At 40.3% G+C, this 20,887-nt stretch overlaps 1 protein-coding gene across 1 annotated transcript in view; it reads left to right on the top strand.

The window, feature by feature from the left end:
- brinp1 (bone morphogenetic protein/retinoic acid inducible neural-specific 1) overlaps positions 1–20,887 on the top strand; it is a 140,005-nt gene that overhangs the window by 91,975 nt on the left and 27,143 nt on the right. Inside the window, exon 5 of the mRNA XM_080419286.1 lies at positions 17,139–17,244. Within this exon, the coding sequence (XP_080275412.1) occupies positions 17,139–17,244 (106 nt within the window). The remainder of the gene's footprint in view (positions 1–17,138; positions 17,245–20,887) is intronic.

Here is a 20,887-nt window from a genome sequence, read left to right as displayed (position 1 = left end):
AGAGGGGAGGGGGGGACATAGATTGGTGAAGCAATAGGAAGCGGCGCTGGAATCCAACCGCCTGGGTTTGGATCCGCCCTTCAAGACCATCGATAGGGCTCGCTCTTTTAGGCTACAGACAATGTGACTTAGGCAAAAAAGAAATGGCCTAAGTCTGGAGTAAGTAAGCCCCCTTACTCCATTAATAATTCGGCCTGAGTCAGGTTTACAATTGCCAAAAGTCAAAACACAAATAGGCCTCAGTCATTTAATCCTCTTGTGTTACATAACTGACAGACAGCGTTATTTGCATGTCAATAGTCATATATTGCTATAAACTTTTTGGGTGAAGTGATGTTCGAGCATCTGCGGGTTGCGGTGCGTCAGTGACTGAGGGTTGGGGGCACCTACTGTCGGTCAGTCGGGGGCCCCCTGAGGGTGGGGCCCGTTTCAATTGAAACGGGTGAAACATAGCTAAGGCCGCTACTGCGTGCTCATACATCTGTATGTGAAAGTGCCAGTGATGAATATGACTGTACGGCAATTCTTAGAACCTTGACCTATCCTTGATTTCTTCCCTGGCCATGGAAGGGTAATAATATCACATTCAGAGTAGGCTAATCCAGAAATCAAGTAATCAAGATTAATGCTAATCTGATAAAACATTTGTGTCATAATCAATCACAGTAGCTGTGATTAATTATGAGTAATGACCATTTTGTATATATATGCCGATTTTCTATATATTATGGGAACTGAAAGCTAAATGATGGAAGATATACTGTATGTGCATATTACATTTGTTTATGACAATTATAAAAACAAAGCATGCACCCTTGTCCCTTGGTTGTGCTGCTGAAGGTATAGAGGGATAATAGCGAGGTGTATTAACTAGCGTACTAGTAGTGAGAATGGAAGTGAGCAGGGAATGGTGTGTGTGTGTGTGTGTCTGTGTCTGTGTGTGTGTGTGTGTGTGTGTGTGTGTGTGTGTGTGTGTGTGTGTGTGTGTGTGTGTGTGTGTGTGTGTGTGTGTGTGTGTGTGTGGCTATCTCATGTTAGTAACATAGTAACAGAGGCGCTCTGTTACAAAGGCACATCTGCTAATAGTACTGTACCTGACATTAGTTGATTAAAATAGATTTTTTTTTTAATGTCTTAATTCCATAAATTAATCATCCCGAATTAATGCGCTAATGTGTAGCTTGTCCATGACCCTGAACATGTCTCATGCCGAGTACGTGCCGAGTACCTATGTGAGACCTTGTTAAGTAGAAACTGCTCTTCCAGCTTTATCCTGATTCTTGCCAGTGTGAGAACAGGGAACTTTTCTCTAAAATTGAAGGTGGAAAAAACTGGAAGGCTCCACAGAATCCTCACCCAGCTTTTCACACCCAATACGCCCACACACTTGTCCTCATCACAGCTAGAAGAAGGCCCGCTTTCAGGACACTGAGGAAGAGTAGCGTCTTCCAAGGCACATGCAGTGTGCTCAAACCAGGAGCTGATGTTTGCTTACAGCAGGAGGTTGTGGAGTGGCTGGTTGTCATTCCAGGTTTTCTCACACACTTGGCCATGAAGAGTCTGAAATTTTCTTTGACTGCAATATCACCCACTCCACTTCTCAGACTGACAGAGACATCTTCACAGCCAAATGCAAGAACACCTGGAACCACTATAGATTATACCATATATAATATACAGTGCGTATATATATACACACACACTGTATATAACGCACATGGATTAAGCCAGGTCTGCAAAATGTTCCAGTCCCATTTAACCAAATTAACTCCAGCATCCCTATTCTGAGGGGAACCTTCGCAAAAAAATAGCCGATATACAAGCTCACAATGCGTTGTGAAGTTTGTAGATCGGCAATTTATATACAGTATACAGTATATAAGAGATTTGGTGTAGATGAAAAAAAAACGGTCCAAGTACAGTTGCAACTCAGGTCCGTTTCACAAGACCAGAGGGTTTAAGTGATTAAAACCAAGGATATTTAAAGTCCCATTCCACACGTCCAATGTGTGGTTTAAATCCTCAGAAAAAAACAATATCTGAACAATAAATGTGAATGACTAGTATTTTTCTCCCCCGGTAATGTCCCTAAAGTAGCTTTGCATTACCTTTTTCTTTGCTTTATTTTTGCCCTCATTTAGTATTCCATATGCTATGAATTATGCATATGTTTGATCCACCAGAACAATAGCTAATCCAAGCGAATATACACCAAATGCACCGAGGGAAACAACAAGGCAGTCAATTTCTCGATGACTGCCTTGTTGACGGGTTATGGGGGAGCGCTTCAATTGCGCTGGTTTTGTTTCCCTTAATGTCCCTGCATACGTCCTCATTGCAAAATGCTGCATCGTGAGGCTCTGATTGGCGAGTGGCCGAGTGCATACGTGACATAACACCGCGTCGGAACTGTGTCAGACCACTTTTCAGTTAGTGATAATCTGAGATATGCAGACTCTGCAGAGTAAAAAAATCCACCAGGACTTGCATGATTAAGCTTCAAAAACATAATGGCCACACACAAAAATATATTTTTGGTGGAGTGGGTCTTAAATTTGAAGCAAACCACCAATATAATGGAACAAATATAATTAATAAATGGCCGCTGTAATTTGTACTGTAAAAATCAAATAAGTTCAAGTTAATGACAAAAGACTGCTTGGTTTCTTCTCCAAATAAAATTGTCAACTCTAATGTGATACATGCATGAAAACTTGCTCAGTCAGTTTCAGACTAAAATAAACACAGTAGATTTTAAATAAACTGTGAAACAGATATGGTAGATGTGTTCCAAGAGGTCTTTACCTAGGTACAGTATGTAATGGTTAACAAAACGATCTGCATTTTGAAAAGTACTAGTCTCACTCTCTGTGTCAGGAACAAAGCTGTAAGACCCAAACGCAGTAACTTAAAACTCAAAACCAAAACTCAGGAGACGAGAATCACATTTATCTAGATTTTACTATAACTTAACGATGCATCTTGGCACATGCACACGCAGCATTCACAATACAACTCCAGCTAAACATGGAGTCCAACAGAGAACCTAACAAACTATAAACCAGAAACTGAACAAAGAGCAAGAGTCTGTCAAAAGTCGTTGAGCCAAACAGGCTCAGTTGGAGATGCAGGCGAGTCCACTCAGGACAATCAGGGAAGGGAACAGGAGTCCTGACAAACTCGCTCATCCCCTGGGTCTTAGAAGTAATCATATGGAAAATAACATTGGGTCATCTTAGAATCGTCTCATATAAGAATTGTGGTCCAAAGATAAACAAATTGTCCCGGTGATATATTACGATAGTCAGTCACTCATATTTGATGCAGTCTGTTTCAGGCGAAAATTTAATTAATTCGGCGGCGGCAACGTTTGCGTTTTCTCGCCGTCAGTTGATGCTTCATATCCATATGAGTCAAACCGCCGGGCTCATTTGTTTATTTTTGGAACACAGTTCTTATATGCCGCGATATTAAACATGTCTATGGGAATTCAGAATGGGGAAATGTGTAAATTACAGTATGTCAGACTTCGGTACTCTTATAGAGTTCAGGGGAATCAGGGCACAGGGGGAAGGGAGTAGGCCAGTGATTCCGAGCCTGTGGGCAGGGGCCAACTGGTGGGCCATGAGGATATTGCAAGTGGGGCGCCAAATAATTGCCAAAACACAAAGACTTTATTTGACGTAGAAGTTGTATTCTCTAGTCTTACCGGTACATACAGTATACAGGTGAGAAGAACTGACTATAAAACAGCTTGTAGACAAACAACCCAACAAACACTCTAGCAAACAGACAGGTATAAATACACTTGGAACTAACAAGACATGGTGAACTCACATTTTCAAGTGGGCCCTGATCCAGAAAAGGTTGGAAACCACTGGAGGATCTATTTCGTCTGTCTGTCTAGATTGTTTAAGAATGAAAGTGAAATACCCACTGGAACATTTTAATGGAGAGAAAAATAGACTTTTTTTTTTGGGGAATCATTTAAGTTATAATCATACTAGGAAGGTTGTCTGTGGATTTGAGTAGCTGTGAGTGTGCATGTGCGTGTGAGTGTGCGTGTGTGTGTGTGTGTGCGTGTGTGGGTGACAGCATGTTTCACCAGGACATCCCTAGTTAAATGGACCTGGTGCAACATAATTAACACTTCTTAAAAAATGCAGACTGAGGAGAGAAGAGTCACACAGACACTGACATAATTCACAGTCTCTGTTAAACACACACGCACGCACACATGCACGCACGCACGCACGCACGCACGCACCCATGCATGCACGCACGCACGCACGCACCCGTGCATGCACAGTGTAGCTACTGGACGTGCTGGCCTAGCATGACATTGTGACCTTACAGTATGGGGGATCCCAGCAGTACAGTACCTAATTTGTCAGTTTGACTACATCACAGTAATGTATTTTAGTGGACAGATAAATCAGTGAAACCATCAAAATATATTCTCTCATTAATCTGCACTGAGTTTTATATTAGAATGTAATTCCTTTCACTGTAAAAATCTTTATTCGTCTTTCAGTCAGTCCAGGCCTTTTAAAACTCATTTTTTACACATCTATGGTGCTTGTTCAATTATCACCCCATCACTGCAGTAGCTTCAAGGACTTATGCAGTAATTGGGACTGACCACTTACTGTATATGTGTAACTTATTATTGGTCCATGTGGTTTTCAAGTAGGAAAATATAACTGTGCCAAATATAACGTTGCTGTCGGCGGGTGTAAACCTTGTAAGTCCAAAACTGTTACTTTTCACGAAATGGAAAAAAGAGCCGGTGCCCCAATGGATCCAATGTAGTGCATATTTAGCGGTGTTAATGTTAATACTTTTCATTGGTTCAATATTTGCAAGACCCACAGACAAATGTAACCATTTTCACTTTTCACCTTAAAAAAATAGCAAATCTACAAGCTCACAACATGTTACCTCACGGCGCGTTGTGAGCTTGTAGATCAGCTATCTTTGTTACTTTTGTGTGACGCTGTAGTATGACGAAGTAGGGCATTAACTTACGGGGGGGAAAAAAACATAAGTTGAATTATGGAGATAGAAGGTTTCTGCCCGACGGCAACGATAAGGAGAATCACCCTTCCCTCTCATGCCGCTGATAGAATGGAACAGCAGGAGAAAGTGTGTCTATGTGTGAGACTGAGGCTGGTGGCTGCACACGAGTGCTCCTGCTGAGGGGGTCATTTAAGAATGAAAATAAGATACCCAGTGGAGCATTTTAATGGAAAAAGAAAAAAATAATGTTTTCCCAGTGGATGTTATTGTGTCGCAAAGGTAGGGTTTGATTATGCAAGGGGGGAGGAGGGTAAGAGCTGTGTGTGTGTGTGTGTGTGTGTGTGTGTGTGTGTGTGTGTATGTGTGTGTGTGTGTGTGTGTGTGCGTGCATAGCATAACTGTACAGTACGTGTATGCATAATATGTATGACTAAGTGGTTCTTGACTGTAAAGTGTGTGCAGACTGTGTGTAAAGACGCATGGCGTGCATGTGTGTGGACGTGCGCATTGCTCGTGCGAGCATGCATGTGTATGCGCACGCTGCTATTGTTGAGTGTGCTTACCGCATCGTTCACAAGGTCACCTCCCCATAGTCACTGGGCTGATTTACAGCGGGACTCAATATGCAGATTTCCTGATCGTGCTGCAGCGTGGGTGGTGTCAGTGTGACAGTCACAGCTACAGTACTCTATCTCATCCTGCATTTCAGAGCCAAGTCATTTGTTAGGCCTGTGTGAGAGTTGAGGAAATTCTATATGGCAGTTGTATATTTCCATTTCAAGGTGAAGCCATATGAACGAAGTCTATTGTGAAATCCAACAGCAAGAAGAAAAAGAACATGCTTTCTCTTCTCTGCTGTCCCCCAAGCCCTCAGGCACATCCAAACCCCTAGTCAGGCGAGAGCCCTGTGCTCCTCTCTGTCCTCCTTCTCCACCCCCTCCTTCTCCAGCCCCCTAAAAAACTTGTCTTGTAAGACTTAGTAGAAGCGGACCTGAGTCGCAACTGTACTTGGACCGCTCTACACCAAATGTCTTTGCCAAAAATAGCTGGTTGTGGCACATTCTGAGTTTGTAGATATGCTAGTGTTGGCTAATGTTACCCCCAGAATATGCATGCTGGGGTACAATTGGTTAAGCAGTATTCCACCTTTCAACACCACACCTTCAATGACCGGACCTGTTTACAGATGTTTCGGGACCACCCTTTATAACCTTAACAAAAGGAGTAACACCTAGACCCTCCAGAAAAACGCGGGCAAAAATCCTTGATTATGCGGGCTAAAATCCTTGATTTTGCGATGAAATATGCGAGTTTTTTTGCAATTTTATGCGGTGAAATTGCAGGAAGTTGTGAAATATGCGGAAAGTTGTGAAATATGTGGCAATATGCGAAATATGCGAAAAGTTGCGAAATATGTGGAAATATGCGATATGCGAAAAATGCGAAATGTGAAAAGTTGCGAAATATGCGGAAATATGCGATATGCGAAAAGTTGCGAAAAATGCGAAATATGTGAAAAGTTGCGAAATATGTGGAAATATGCGATATGCGAAAAGTTGCGAAAAATGCGAAATGTGAAAAGTTGCGAAATATGCGGAAATATGCGAAGCGCATATTATGCGATGCGATGCGCATATTATGCGATGCGATGCAGCCTTTTTGAAAAAACGTTACCCCCGCATAATTATGTGCCATTTTGCTGATTATGAGGTAAATTCTACGATCGCATAATCAAAATTTTCTGGAGGGTGTAAACACCTTCCTTACCCTCAGGCTACTTAAATCAATACAACATGTACATGTAGCTTAGTTACAAAGGCATTACTAAATCTACAACATGTAACTTTGTAGATTTAGATTATTACTACAAAAAACACTTAAGCCCCAGTTTATACTTGGGTAATTGAAAATAGCCGATCTACAAGCACGTCACAATGCAACACTTATAGTGAGCTTGTAGATCGCCAATTTTCATCAAAGTACAGTGTATCAGAGTACAATAGGGCAACATGTTACAATAGTATGGGCTTGGAGTGAATGGACTAATAAAATAACATATTAACACATTTTATAGTAATTTTACTGGTTCTCAAACATTTTCTTGTCAAGGACTCCCACAAATAAATGTAGCCTATTTTACCCCCAAGAGAATATTTTTTTAAATAGCAGTTGTACAACAAAGCGTCACACTGTGATGCATTGTGACCTTGTAGATATTTCCAAATAGATACTGTATTATGTATTTTCAAATAGCCCCAGCTCCAGACCCCACTTTGAGAACCGCTGTTCTAAGGCATAATGATTGACCCACATTTGAACTGCACCAACCAACTCTTGGCCAAACTGCCTCTAATTAAAGTCATGTTCATCCCCCACAAGCAGCCAAGCTGATTTTGCAAAGAAGTGGTGATTGAGTTATTCACTTGACAGAGGTACTGACTATTGTATTTAGGGATATCCCAAAGCCGATGTTTTTTTTCTCTCACCATTACAAAGGCATTACTAAGTTACATTATAACACACATTATTTTGGAAATGTCATCCAATGACATACGTGTGTGTAAAACTTCAACAGGGAAAGGTGAACTACTGTAGCAGGCATCTATGTCATTGTAATTCCTCAAGCGTTCAAGGGATCGTTTCTATCATCCCGTGACTGTGACTTCAGATGCAGTTGCAGTCATATGGTTTATACTGTAGTAATACTGTAACAATAGAGATGAGGGCATAGCAAACGTCCTCTGAGATATTCCCAGGCATGGGAGAGTTACTTGGGAACATGTCCCTTAATTTCCATGTAGCCAGAAATAGCAAGTTATTAAGAGAATGGCAGGTGATGGGCAGATTAGGACGGCTTAGCAGAGGCGGTCCCTTGATGAAGACACTCCATCATCCTATAGCGTTCCTCCCTGTCCCCTTTGCCCTCCTTAAGCCCGATTTGTACTTCGGCGTACGTCGGTGTCGGTGCCAGAAATAGCCGATCTACAAGCTCTCAACGCGCCGCGGATGCGTCGTGTTGTGAGCTTGTGGATCGCCTATTTTTGGTATGCGACACTGACGCACGACGGAGCTTAAAAGAAGCATCGTTCTCTCCGTCCCTCGAGTTCCTTCTCTCACAAGCCCCCTTATAGATAGTTTCAACATTCTGTTGTTGCTAGGAGACGTGAAAACCAACATCCTGCCAAATGTTTGCACCACTAGAGAAATAAACAAAACATAGATTACAAAACTGACACAGCCTCCCTGCCCAGTCTTTAGCTATTGATAGTAACAGTGTTGGAAAAAGTACTCCGATCTTTTCTTTTTCTTTAACTCAAGTAAAAGTAGCATTACCACAATGTAGAAATACTCTGTTACAAGTAAAAGTCCTTAAATAGCCGATAAATAGTCTGTACTTAAGTATAATTTTGATGTAGTTTTACTTAACTCGAGTGTGTCCATTTTTAAATACTTTTTACTTCTATTCCACTACATCTAAGGCAAGTATTTTACTCCACTACAAGTATTTGAGCATCTTAGTTACAAGTTACTTAGTAGAGCCCTAGTTTATACTTGGGCTAATCGAAAATAGCCATGTGAGCTTGTAGATTGGCTATTTTCATCAAAGTATCAGAGTACTATACTTTATGATGTCAGTATGGTGGCGTCAGGCATCTCCATATATGGGCAAAGACTCTCAAAGATTTACAATCTTTTTGAAGCTTGTTACTTGTGTATTTATTTTGGGCAAGTGTAGGTGGAGAAGAAATGACAGGCCTCTGGCAGGTTGTAAAACAGATGGCTACAGGTAGGCATTACAATTAAGTCATTACTACATGCATATAAATCAGTCATCTAATATTATATCATCCACAATCGACAGGTCGAATAGTAATATGTTATAGAACAAATGATAAATGACAAAATGTAAATTGATAAAATACACACCTTACTGAGGCTGTTTATATTACACTGTTTTATTTACTTCATCATTCTTCATCAATTTTAAGAACAAAACAATGCGGTCAGTCAATGCACATTTGACATTATGAATTATAGCTGTGATCCTTCCCACTCTCTCTAACTTTTAGGCCATGAATCCACTGAAGACCTGTTAAAAAAAGGGTATATTAGTTGTTTTGTTATACATTTCCTGTGAAAGAGCTCATGACCCAAAACAGGGATCTGACCTTGTTTTAGCATCCAGCACCGACTTGTTCTCAAGTTGATATTTCAACTTTGCCTGAAGTGCAGGACCTATCAATGGCTCTACAGACTTTGGGTTTTCAGTGGATACACGGCCTTATTTATATGAGAAGAGAGCCATAGGTTTCTCATGTTCTTATTTCAAATGTATAAAGTAATATAAATATTATAAATACATTTTTGACTTAGGAACAGTTAGCAATGTCAGTAAACTTTTTCCAGATTTTTCATTCATTTATTTTATTTAAATCATCAACACAGTTTATATGAAAAGTACAAAACTGCAAAGTACATTTCCTCTATACTTACAAGACGTGGTCCGTCTTGCCAGAAGAAAAATATATCTCATATTTGTAAGTCATAAAACTCTATTGTGTGTCCCAGAGCTGTACTGTTGTTTTGGTCAGCATAATTCATCACTGAGATGAACACGGGCATTGTAATTTTTCCCGGGGAACAACTTTATGAACCTCCACACTGTAATGCACATGCGCTGGGATGGGGATTGAAAAATCATTCACCGTTGCCTCATAAAGATGTTCCAAGAATTGCAGTATGAATTAGAGTACAAAATGAGAAATTTACATTGGACAAAGCAACAGAATGGCCCTGGGACTTGTTTTAACAAGTTATTTTTTTTTTTTTTTACTGATCGCACTTGTGAGCAGTGTTGTGCGAGTTCACAACTTCACAAGAGCTAGCTCAATGTTCTGTTCACATATAGATTAAAACTAGAACATATTTGGATATCAGCTAGACGTGCGCGTGCTGAACCGACAGACGATTCTGCAGGCTGGTGTCTTCTCTGTGTGTTGAAGTCCAAGTTGCCATGAGGGTAGGGCTTTCGGTGGTTTCCGTGAGCCTTGGTTCAGTGTGTCAGATGGGAACACAGTGTAGATCCTGCGGCAAAGACATTTGTAGGACTCAACCACAGTGATGGTGATTTATTGCCGAGGGTAGTGGATGCAATTCTAATAGATTGTAGAATCATAGCATGCTACTAAGGTAACATAGCAGGGAGTCCTTGCTTCAGGAGAGGAGGTTACGCATGTCTGGTCACAGACGAAGATAGTAGAAGAGTTGGGTCACTGCCAGCTGTATTGGGCTTGATCCAATGATGCATCATTTTGTAGTTTGTTACCTTAAGCTGCCTTTAGCTGCCTTTAGAAACACTGTGAGTTCAATGATATGATGAAATGCATTAAATATGATTACAACATACACATAATACATACATATTCATTCAAATGTATTCCAATTTCCTGAGACCAAAGCAAAAGTGTCTGTCAAAGAAATGCGATGTTGGACATCAAGGCCTTCCAATTTGCTGTTGGCTTAGTACTCCAGGTGGTTAATCAGATAAGAGCAATAAAACCCCTAAAAAGGGAGATTGCCTTGTCTTGGTGGGTGGATTAGACCGGTCCAGAGAATTGAAAGTGTTATTTCAAACCAACACAGGATTTGTGGGTCAATGGCCTGGTGTTTATAGGGAGAGAGAAAGGAAACAAGGCCATCTAAGGGTCCAAATGTCCTTCAATGGACATAATATGTAGTGATATGTAATAATATGTCTGTCTGTCTAAAGGTAGTGTGTGTCAAGACAAGCATACTACAATTTCAATGTAACTTTCAACTTTATGGGATTATAAAAATGTATGTGTGTTGTCAAATAGCCGTAGCTTTCTAATGATACCCTCATTATGTCAAATATTAAGACACATCTCAAACTGTGAAACTGTACTTGGAGGGGAAAAACTAAAACAAAAAACAAACAGCCCCAACGTTTGTACTGGTAAAGACATCACATGTGAGCAGCTCACACTGCCTATCCAAAGTAAACCGTCTGACATGTACACACGTGACATAATATTTCCTTCTCAGAGGAAACCGCAAACTGCCAACAAATACAAACCACAAGATTAAAGAGGAAAAAATATACCCTGAGCATCAAATGGATGCATGACTGCTGTGCTGAAAAACATATTATCTTTTAAATTGTTCTCAGCTTTTGGTCAAGCAATCATTTCTAGTATAAACTTAAGACATACATTTGTCCTGCAATTGCAAAGCAAAAAAATGCATCCCAGACTCTCGAAAAATGACAGCAAAATTGGACTCATCTCGAAAAGTAAAAAAAAGAGCCTTTAACATGAAACATTTATTTTTCTATTCAAGCTTCAGTGATATCGGTCTGAAAATGGTGCAGCCGGTCACAGTATTAGTATCGGTTTTCTAAAGACTAGGAGTATGAGTTACACTTACTGTAGTACTTTTGATTATTCAAATAATTATTTAACCATATGTACCCTACCGTCCCATCTCAGCATGTCATATAATAGGTGAACATTCTGCGAAAATAGCAGATCTACAAGTTCATAACTCGTCGCAACGCGACACGTTGTGTGGGGTTGCCGACCGCCTATTTTGTGCAAAGAGATGGTGTCGAGAGAAAAAAAGGCGGGGGCCAAGCACAGACCCCCGGGAGACCCCAGTCAACGAAGTATATAGAGGGTTTAAGTGGCTAAGAGAGAGAAGCTGGTACTGTATGTGCTCCTTAGAGACACATTTATGTGAAACTAAAGAAACAGTGTAATCATTACCGTACCTGTGCTCCACATTTGCACACCACCACTACACTAAAATATGTTACAATAAAGTTGCATTTCATACACATCACAGTGTGTGTGTAAGACAATTATTCTTAACATTTTTAAATTCAAGGACCCTTAGTCTACTTTAATGTACTTGATTTGTTTATTTGGACGGGACAATGCTCATTAAAGAACATTCAATACATGAACGTGAACACTCTCATGTAAAGCGAGGGCGAGTGGAAATGGTTAAACAAGACTTTTGTAGCTTTTGTCATTTTGTGTGCTTTGTATCTGCAGTCGAATCCAGTTCAACTTGGGATTGTAGCTTTGTAGATTTTGCTGCAAACATCGAGTGTAGCTTTTTTTTTCTTTTTTCATTTTTTTATCCCACGATTTTGTTACTTTTTTTTTCACCCGGTGCCAATTTTCTAAGTGATCCTGGTGTAGCTTTGAATCTTCATGTCACTGGCTTTGAAAATGAATGGTAGCTTTTAGCTTTGTATCTGCCAGCGTGAACACAGCATAAGAGTGTACAAATGGCTCCATTTGTCCACTCCTGAACTTACAGAGCTGCAAGGGTCAATTTGATCCCTAACTATCAATCATTTTAGCCCCTGGGGGACCCAGCATGTCCCCAGACATGTGAAGCCCCTCCTTAACTGAAGCAACTGCTATAGTACAATATACTAGAACTGCATCCACTCCACTGTCACCAGAAAGCCCACCCTTAGTGTTTACTGGACTGTGTACCCCTTGGGGGTCCCAGACCGCATGTTGAAAACCAGTGCTGTAGGTCAGTGGTTCTCAAACATTTTCATGTCAAGGACCTTATCTTAACTTATGTTATGTATTTGGCCACGAACCCCCATCTGAAAAAAAAAATTGTGCCAGGAAAATGTTTTGTGGTTATTTTGTTTTCTAAATTATTCAACATTTAAAAATAAATAAATTCACTAAATAGTTTATAATATATGCTATTATTGCTGGGGACCCCATGGAATCCCTCAAGGACCCGGTCCTCGGACCAGTGCTGTATGTCACAGAGAGTTTGTACAAAGAAGACAACATTTTGGCCTCCCTCTGTCTGGACAACGTGTGCCTGATAATTTTACAACACAGAAACACAGAAACTGAAAATCTCATCCCGTGGGTCATTTCTGATTGGATAGATACTTTTCTTGATGACAGGTGACAGGCAGAGTATGTGTTACAGCACCGTAGTTACTGGCTGTGGGTGACAATATCGTATATGAGCCCATTGGGATTCAAGCATTGTGTTCTGTTTAATAATCCAAATCCCCCCTAAGTCCCCCTTGGCCCATTTCAGCCCATTGATTGCTCCTTGTATTTTTATTACGTTCCACTGCATTTTCATAATCCACCACACAACACTTGAGGAAAGAGAGAGAGAGAGAGAGAGAGAGCACGATTAGGAATGCATGCTGCTTTTTTATGGGAGGTCATCGAGATTACAAGGGTCAGTCACTAATCCTTAAAGATGAGTGCGTCTCTTTGTCAGTATGGATAATAATTCTTAGAGAAGAATTTCAACATGATATACACTGCCTGTTACAAAACGCATATTGTACATGAATACACACATGTAATGGCGTACTATGTACGATCGACAGACAGACACATGTTCTGAAGGTAATGCATTACTTGACATACAGTTGTAACTGTAATACTGTATTATTAACTACATATAAGTAATGCATTACCCCCAATACTATGACTACTCATCAGGTTGAGGCTTGAGGGAGCTCATGTTTCTGTTTTGGCACCTAGATGGTTGTCCAGAGGCGACAACGGACAGATATTCACTTTGCCAGGTTACCATGCATCATGCAACATGACCTTTTGAAGGAAGTAATTCATTCGGGGGGGAAAAAAAGAAAAAGAAACAACAAAAAGGGAGGGAAAAGAGCGCTGTCAGCAGCTATCAAGATGGCAGCGTGTGATAGGCAAGGCCTGCACTGTAATCAATCTGCACATGCACTTTATGCAAGGCCACGAAGAGCATTTCAAAGACCTTGTTTTGGCAGCACTCAAACACTGCAGATACAGGTTGGGATGCTTTTGTCCTGGCCGGCTGAAAGCTACAGCGGCGTCTGGCATCTGTCACAAACAACGTTCAGACACACAGAACATATGGCATAAAACTCCTCACATTTTTTGGTGTGGGGGGGGGATTCAGTTCAAAAGTTAGGATGACAACGTGTTGCACATATTTGCATCATGCTGTCGAAGTGATTATATCATTCTTGCGTGGCTTTGATTATTATTATTTTATTTTATATTACATCATGGTACTGTCATGTTTCTTAAAATATGAATTAGTCAAGGCCGTCTGGGAGTCAAATGGTCTCCGGATCGACCCTCGTCGCTCAGTTTATGTGTCAAAGTGTCCCTGAGCAAGACACTTAACCACTTACGCCCTAGTCTCATGTACAGGCGATCAAATCTCAGACTACTGATCGACTGGAGTAATCTAAATCCAATATATGGGATTGAGCAGTAGAGAAAACTTCCAATTACAAACCTATACCCACTGCTTTGAAATAAAAAAAAATTTAAACAATTTAAATGGGATGTGTTTTCACCTCCATGACATTCTCAAAATATGGATACCAGGTTGAAAGTCCTAACTGCTCCCTGGGTGCTGTATTAATAGCATAAGCGTCTACTAATATTTAGGATGGGTAAATGCAGAGGGCAAATTCCTGTGTACTTGGCAAACGCCCCAGCAACTCAAGGGGACACAATTTTATTATTACACAGGGGGAAAAAAAAATACTGAACACAAACATTTCATAACTATAGTTTGTTCCTGTCTGCCTCTGTCTGATTTTGTATTTTATCCCGGCGGCCTGATGCCAAGGGTAAGATATGCATCTGTCTAATTTCCTGCTTGTCAGCACACCATCTGGCATGGCATCAACATTAAAGACAGGAAAATGGTGTCACATTGTCAATCTCACACACACGCGCACGCGCACGCGCACGCGCCACACGCACACACACGCACAGACGGACAGATACTGTTCTAGCAGAAGGCACTGCCTCCTAAGGTTTCTGGCGGTGAGCATCTTGGAGACATATTGACAGATCTTGTTTGTCCATCACTTGTATATTTTTGTCAGACTGTGTTTGGGCTGTAACTCCTGGTGTGATCATGGATGTTCTCCATCTCGGCGAAGCCTTATTTTCAGAAGGCGGAGAATCAGATCCCAAAATTAGCTATTTGTTGTGGAGATTAACGGAAAGCGATTGTTTTAACGGCATATTCGTAATGTCAATAGATGGACTCCGAACTTCTGTACACTTTACATTAGTTGTCTGAATTACAAACAGATATATTACTGTATCTGACTATAGCCAACATTAGGCCTCTAAATTAAGTTTATGTCTGGAATATTTAGTTAATAGGTTTACTATTTGAAGTCACGGTAGGTTTTTTTATGCTGCACTTGGGTCTAGGCAGACAGAAATGAAAGCTTCCGTGACAACTGTTTGTTTTCCTCCAAGAGAGGCTGCTCCATCATTATTACAGAGGAAAATACGGTACATAATGAAAGGATTTTCTTCTGTGCAAGCATCCATCCACATCCATTCTTCAGAAGACTTAAAAGCCTGATTTATGCTTCAGTGACAAAGTGCCGTGCGACATGACACATGACAAAAACATACTACATATTTTCAACTGAAAAATATGTTGATGACACAAAGGCACGTTGTCCCTGGAGCATCAAGATAATACTTGTCTAAGACACCCTGAAGTAAATGTGCTTAAGGTTCTTGCCAATATTCTTCTTTCGCTCTGTTAATCTCCTTTGCTGAGTATAGCATCTAATCTGGCTTCTTGGAATCATGTGGAAGTACTGTTGAGCACTGCCAGGTAGCTCTTAATGAGCAAAGGCAACAAAAAGAGGGTTCATGTCAGCCCGTTCTTTTCTTTAAAAGTGTGAGAGGTGGTAAATTTAAGAGCAGCTTCTCCACATTTGAATAGTCCAATTATCTCTTTTGACTGGAGTATGCCATGGGAAAACGGGGACCACTGCAGCAACTTTACAGCATGCCCTTATTGTTTATGATAGGGACCAACGGCTCTTTGAAGAACAGTGCCTATTAATGTTTCACTTATTTTAAAAGGAAATAAAGCCTTTAAAGGTCGCTTAAATGAACCCGAGCTCCAGAAGCGAGCGGTAAAGCGGGACACACTATTGTTGGCTAAATAAAAGAGGAGACTTGTAAGTGCGGTATGGAAAGGCTGTGTGAAGCTTTGACTCAGTTACACCTCTCATTTGCAGTAGAGCGTAGTCCTAAAGCACAGAAGTGAGTTCGTAATGGGATTTATTGCCATATTTAACGTTTTTTTTTACCATATAGGGTTTTTGAAGTATGCAGAAAATAAGGTATACGTTTAAGAGAGTTTCATATTTTGTTCTGCCACTTTACACTCGTTAATATCCCAACCATGAATGTTGAAGGAATTATGTGCTTTTTAAACTAATTGTATAAATTGCCTTTGTGGTAAAAAAAAAAGTGTGTTGATTTGTGATAATTATCTTGTTGAAACAAACATGTTCATATTATAAGCCTTTGTTTGCCACAAAGCTAATTTTCTAAATTCCAAATCCAAAACTCACTGCAAAAAAAGATCTATTGGAAATCTGTGGGACCTCATGGTGGGAGTAAGTTCCTGGTTGGCCTACAGAAAGCTGTCATCCCTGTAGTGCTCTGTTGCTGTGATTATTGGACATTATTGTTCTTTTGCGAGAATCTGTCTCAGCAAGTTTAACACATGACTCTTGGGCTCTCTGCCATATGGTGCTAAACGTGTGTGCTAACTTGTGTGTGCATAGTGCATATGAAAGTCTGAGTCGATCAGACAGGCAGACAGACTAATAACTGTCCAATTATGCATAGCCAGCCCTACATCATCATATATAATTCACCATCTTATTATGAACTATAATGTTTCTCATGCTTGATTAGTGGAGTGATTCCTTGGGAAAAGACCTTGTTAAGGCCAATGCAAATCATCTTTTGCAGTGTTTGTACATCATCATACAGAGAGAGAACAGTAAAATATTATACTTTATGGATTCAAAGATTCAAAAGGGTCACTCTCTCATACAGGTACACGCTGTGAAATGAATTGTTGGTGATATGAAGAAAACTACAGTATATGTTTAGCTTTCCTTTATACTTCCCAATACAGCCACAGTAACCACAGTGTCATACAGGAATGCAGAACCTGATGCACACATATCATGCACACGCACACACATATTCTCTGTGACTGCTTATCTCATCTGCGTGCTAATTCTTTTGCAGGTGACAGAAACACGGACGGGCCCACTGGGATGCAGTAGCTATGACAATCTGGACTCGGTTAGTTCTATCCTCCTGCAGAGCCCCGAGAGCAAGCTTCATCTGCAAGGTAAACAAACCCAGTACACTGACAGCCCTGCACCACAGGGCCTCTATACAACAAGGGTTGCAGGAGGTCAGCATCAGGGGTCAATCCTTAATTTTAGCCCCAGTCCAATCCTAAAATGAAAAGAACATTTTCTGTCCATACATCAAGGAATCCTGTTAAGGGGAGTTGGGCTATGGTTTGCACCATCCCGTGAATTGAATATCAATTTGTTTTTTGAATTAAGTGCGAGGGTTGGGAGGAAATTTGCTTCTGATTCTCCTCTGGGGCTTTGGGTAAGATTCGCTTCCACGTCTGCTCTTATTTCAGCAATACATGGTCTAACTCTCAACGAGCCCTGTCTTTCAATAGAGCAGAACAATAGCATGCACTGTGCAAACTCTTCAAAGTGCTTGTGATGAGTAGAAGCTAGCAGACATCATGTAGGTTTTTACTGTATGCATAATATATGTTCAAATGGAGGAGACTATTAATACAGAATTCATGCTACATCTGTAATGCAGTGCCTTTCAAATCCCTATTCAAACTTGAATCCTGCAGCGAGGGAAGTAAATGATTCTCATGAACCCACAATTGTGCATGTGCAACTGAAAAAAACTAAGCCAATGTTAATATTTGTGTATTAGCAGTTATGTTTGTTTTCAAAATAGACAACAATGATGGTTTGTGTGAATTATTGCCTTTTGGGAGAAAGAATGATGAAAGCCAGCGAACAGTGGTCAAATGAATAGTGATAATTTATTTGATTTATTCGAGTTTACCGAGGATATTAAAAAACAGTTTAAGCAGCTCGCTTCAGACTATTTTCAACTCTGTCTTTCCAACCCTCCCCAAAGGGATCATTATTGTTCTTCTGGATTCAGAGAATTACGTGGTCTGTCAAAGACATACTTTCAAGTTCCCCCTGCCACTTACTAAAAGGAGTCTATAGGTTTTATAAAAGCTTTATTGTCATGCATCCAGTGTATTTGGTTACTTTGAAGTCTAATGTTTTGTCAGCGAATTGATATATGACAGGCCCAAGAAGAATCATTTATCTTGTGGTTTGATAATAACTCTGAGAGAATGGAAATGGTTTTCAGATCAGCTTTTGACTTGAAAGGTGTTTTCTTTCATATTATGCCAAAGTGGGTAGCTTTATATAGTGTTCTACTGTTGAAAATCCATTCTCTTTAAAGCAGCCATAATGTTTGCCTTCAATTAGGGGTGTTTGTCACCAGACTGATGCGTGTGACAATCATGGCACTCTTCAAAGAGATGGCACTTCACACAGGCGTCCTTAGAGTGCTTTTAGGGCTACGCCTCTCAAATACATTCATAATGATACACTGTCTCTTCATTCACACGACTACAACATTCATTCTCTCATGAAAACCATACGCATATTAACATATCAACCCTTTCACCTCAAGGCAACTATGGTTATTAGTTGAGCTTGACCTCCAGTGTCTATAACATGTGGGCCAAACCTTTTCAATCACTTTGAGTGTTTTTTACTGTGTATTGAATGGGTGGGATGTACTGTATCGTTTCAGATCAATTCACTTATTTCCGTTTAACCATGCAGTTCAATCTATCTCCAGGGAATTATTTGTAGTGACTCAGGTATGCCAGATGGTGTTCCTTTGTTCTTATTTTTGATTACTAGGGCTGTCTTTTGACAAACACCCATTAATATCAAGAAGTACGGTATGAAGCAGAAGTCATGGGTCACCACTCTCTCTCTGTCAAGCTCACGCACGTGACAAGCGGTGGTTGACAAACTGATGAGTTTGTTACTACACTCAGCATCAAACCACAACAGCTGACACCTGCGATTTCAATATGATATGCAATCACAGTAAACCCTCAACAGCCAGGAAGGAAGTGAATGTGTGTATACTTGCGTGCGTGGGTGTGCGAGCGCACACGTGTGTGTCTCTGTACTTCTGTATATACCAAATAAGGACTATGTGTGCTGATGTGTGTTTGCATGAGCGTTTATGTGCAGATTGCGTGTTTGTATGCGTACTGTACATGTATATAGACATGGACGCCAATGACAAACTGAATACAAATTGATATGCAATAGTTTCTCTCACAAGGTGACCACCCCAATTGTCCCTTAATCGTGTGCCAGAGAACATCATCAGTATCTACAAGTGAATTAGGAGAGGTCACATTGAGGGAATTGTGGTTGCCATTAGTAAGATTGAATTGCAATCACTCTCTCTTCTCCACATGTTGGAGTTGAAGTAATACAGGACAGAAGAAAGACGAAAACAAAGAGCAACAACTGTACGATTATAAGGAAATGCGCGAGGGATGAAGGCTCTTGGCCATGGGGATACTCATTTTAATGTGTTTCCTTTATCCAGGGCCACTTAGGAAAATAGATTTTTGTTGTATAGTATCAAATTAGAGCATATTGTGGTAATTAGCAGTCAATTGGCAACTCGGTTCATTCATTTGGGACAGGCTTTTCTTCTCTCTTCTCGTGGTGGTTCATAAAAGCAGCTTGGACAATAGCCACGGTTGTCTCTAGGGGGTAAAAGAAGACGGTCGTCCTTCAGTCCCACAAAGAGACCACATTGATCTCTATGCTGTTCTCAGAGACAATGCCTGGAATAACAATAGCAACAACAGCTGTAGCATTTAGTCATGATTCTCCTGTGACAACATAGCATTAAAACCACTTTCAACCTGGTGTCCGTATTTTGGGCATGCTATTGTGAGTGAAGATATTAACCCATTAAGACCTGAAGCCGATTCTACATGTCTCCTAAATCCCAACAGTATTCTGAAAAAGATTTTTCAAAAATAGCAGGACTAAAAGCTCGTAGTGAGCTTGTATACATGCTATTTTTGAATAGCCAAAGTGTAAAATAATGACAAATTGAAAATCAGACATTCCCATACATTCTCCTAAAATAGAAAATGAAAATCTGAATTTTCAAACAGTTCAAAAAAGTAGAAAATAGCCAATCTAAAAGCTCACAACATATGTGGCATCACAATGCATTGTGAGATTGTTATGTTGAGCCATCTCTTTTTGCTATTCATCATACAACAAAGTCTATAGGGCTTTTAATGTACTTCTAAAACTATGACCTGAGGAGAGAGGAGTTGAGTGGACCTATGACTAGTCTATTGAACACTAGCAGCTCTCAGCACATTTAATGAACACCCACCATGTGTCTCATTTTCAAATGCCCATTGACCTTTTACCAGACAATTAGCAAGAGTGCAAAAGTGCTGGCATTTAAACGATGGGGAGGAGACACATCTGGCCAAAGTGGAAGATCATGGATCACTGACAGCATTATCTATGAGTACAGTATGCAAATGACACTTTCCTGTATTTGAAATATGATTATATTGCAGTGGCCATTGAATACACTTATGTTTTTATAATGAGTGAACATAATGTGAAGCCTGTAGGCAAAAGTTGGCTGCTCTGATGTTGCTGTTGTTAATCTAAAATGACACTGAAGATATGAAAGCAATGCAAGACAGCTCAAGCCTGTCATTTTGCAGTACAGCGTTTGTGCAGTAAGTTTAAATATTTGTGGTCTAAACAGCACCCAAGTAAAGCACTGCTGTGCAAAAGGTCAGCCACAGTCGTAGGTATTGGATTATTATTTGTTTTACTTTGAATTTGTATTGA

The sequence above is a fragment of the Gymnoscopelus braueri genome, assembly GCF_963280865.1.
Source record: "Gymnoscopelus braueri genome assembly, chromosome: 22".
NCBI lineage: Eukaryota > Metazoa > Chordata > Actinopteri > Myctophiformes > Myctophidae > Gymnoscopelus > Gymnoscopelus braueri.
Note: the sequence above shows the minus strand (reverse complement) of the source record. Positions and strands in the feature narration are given on the sequence as shown.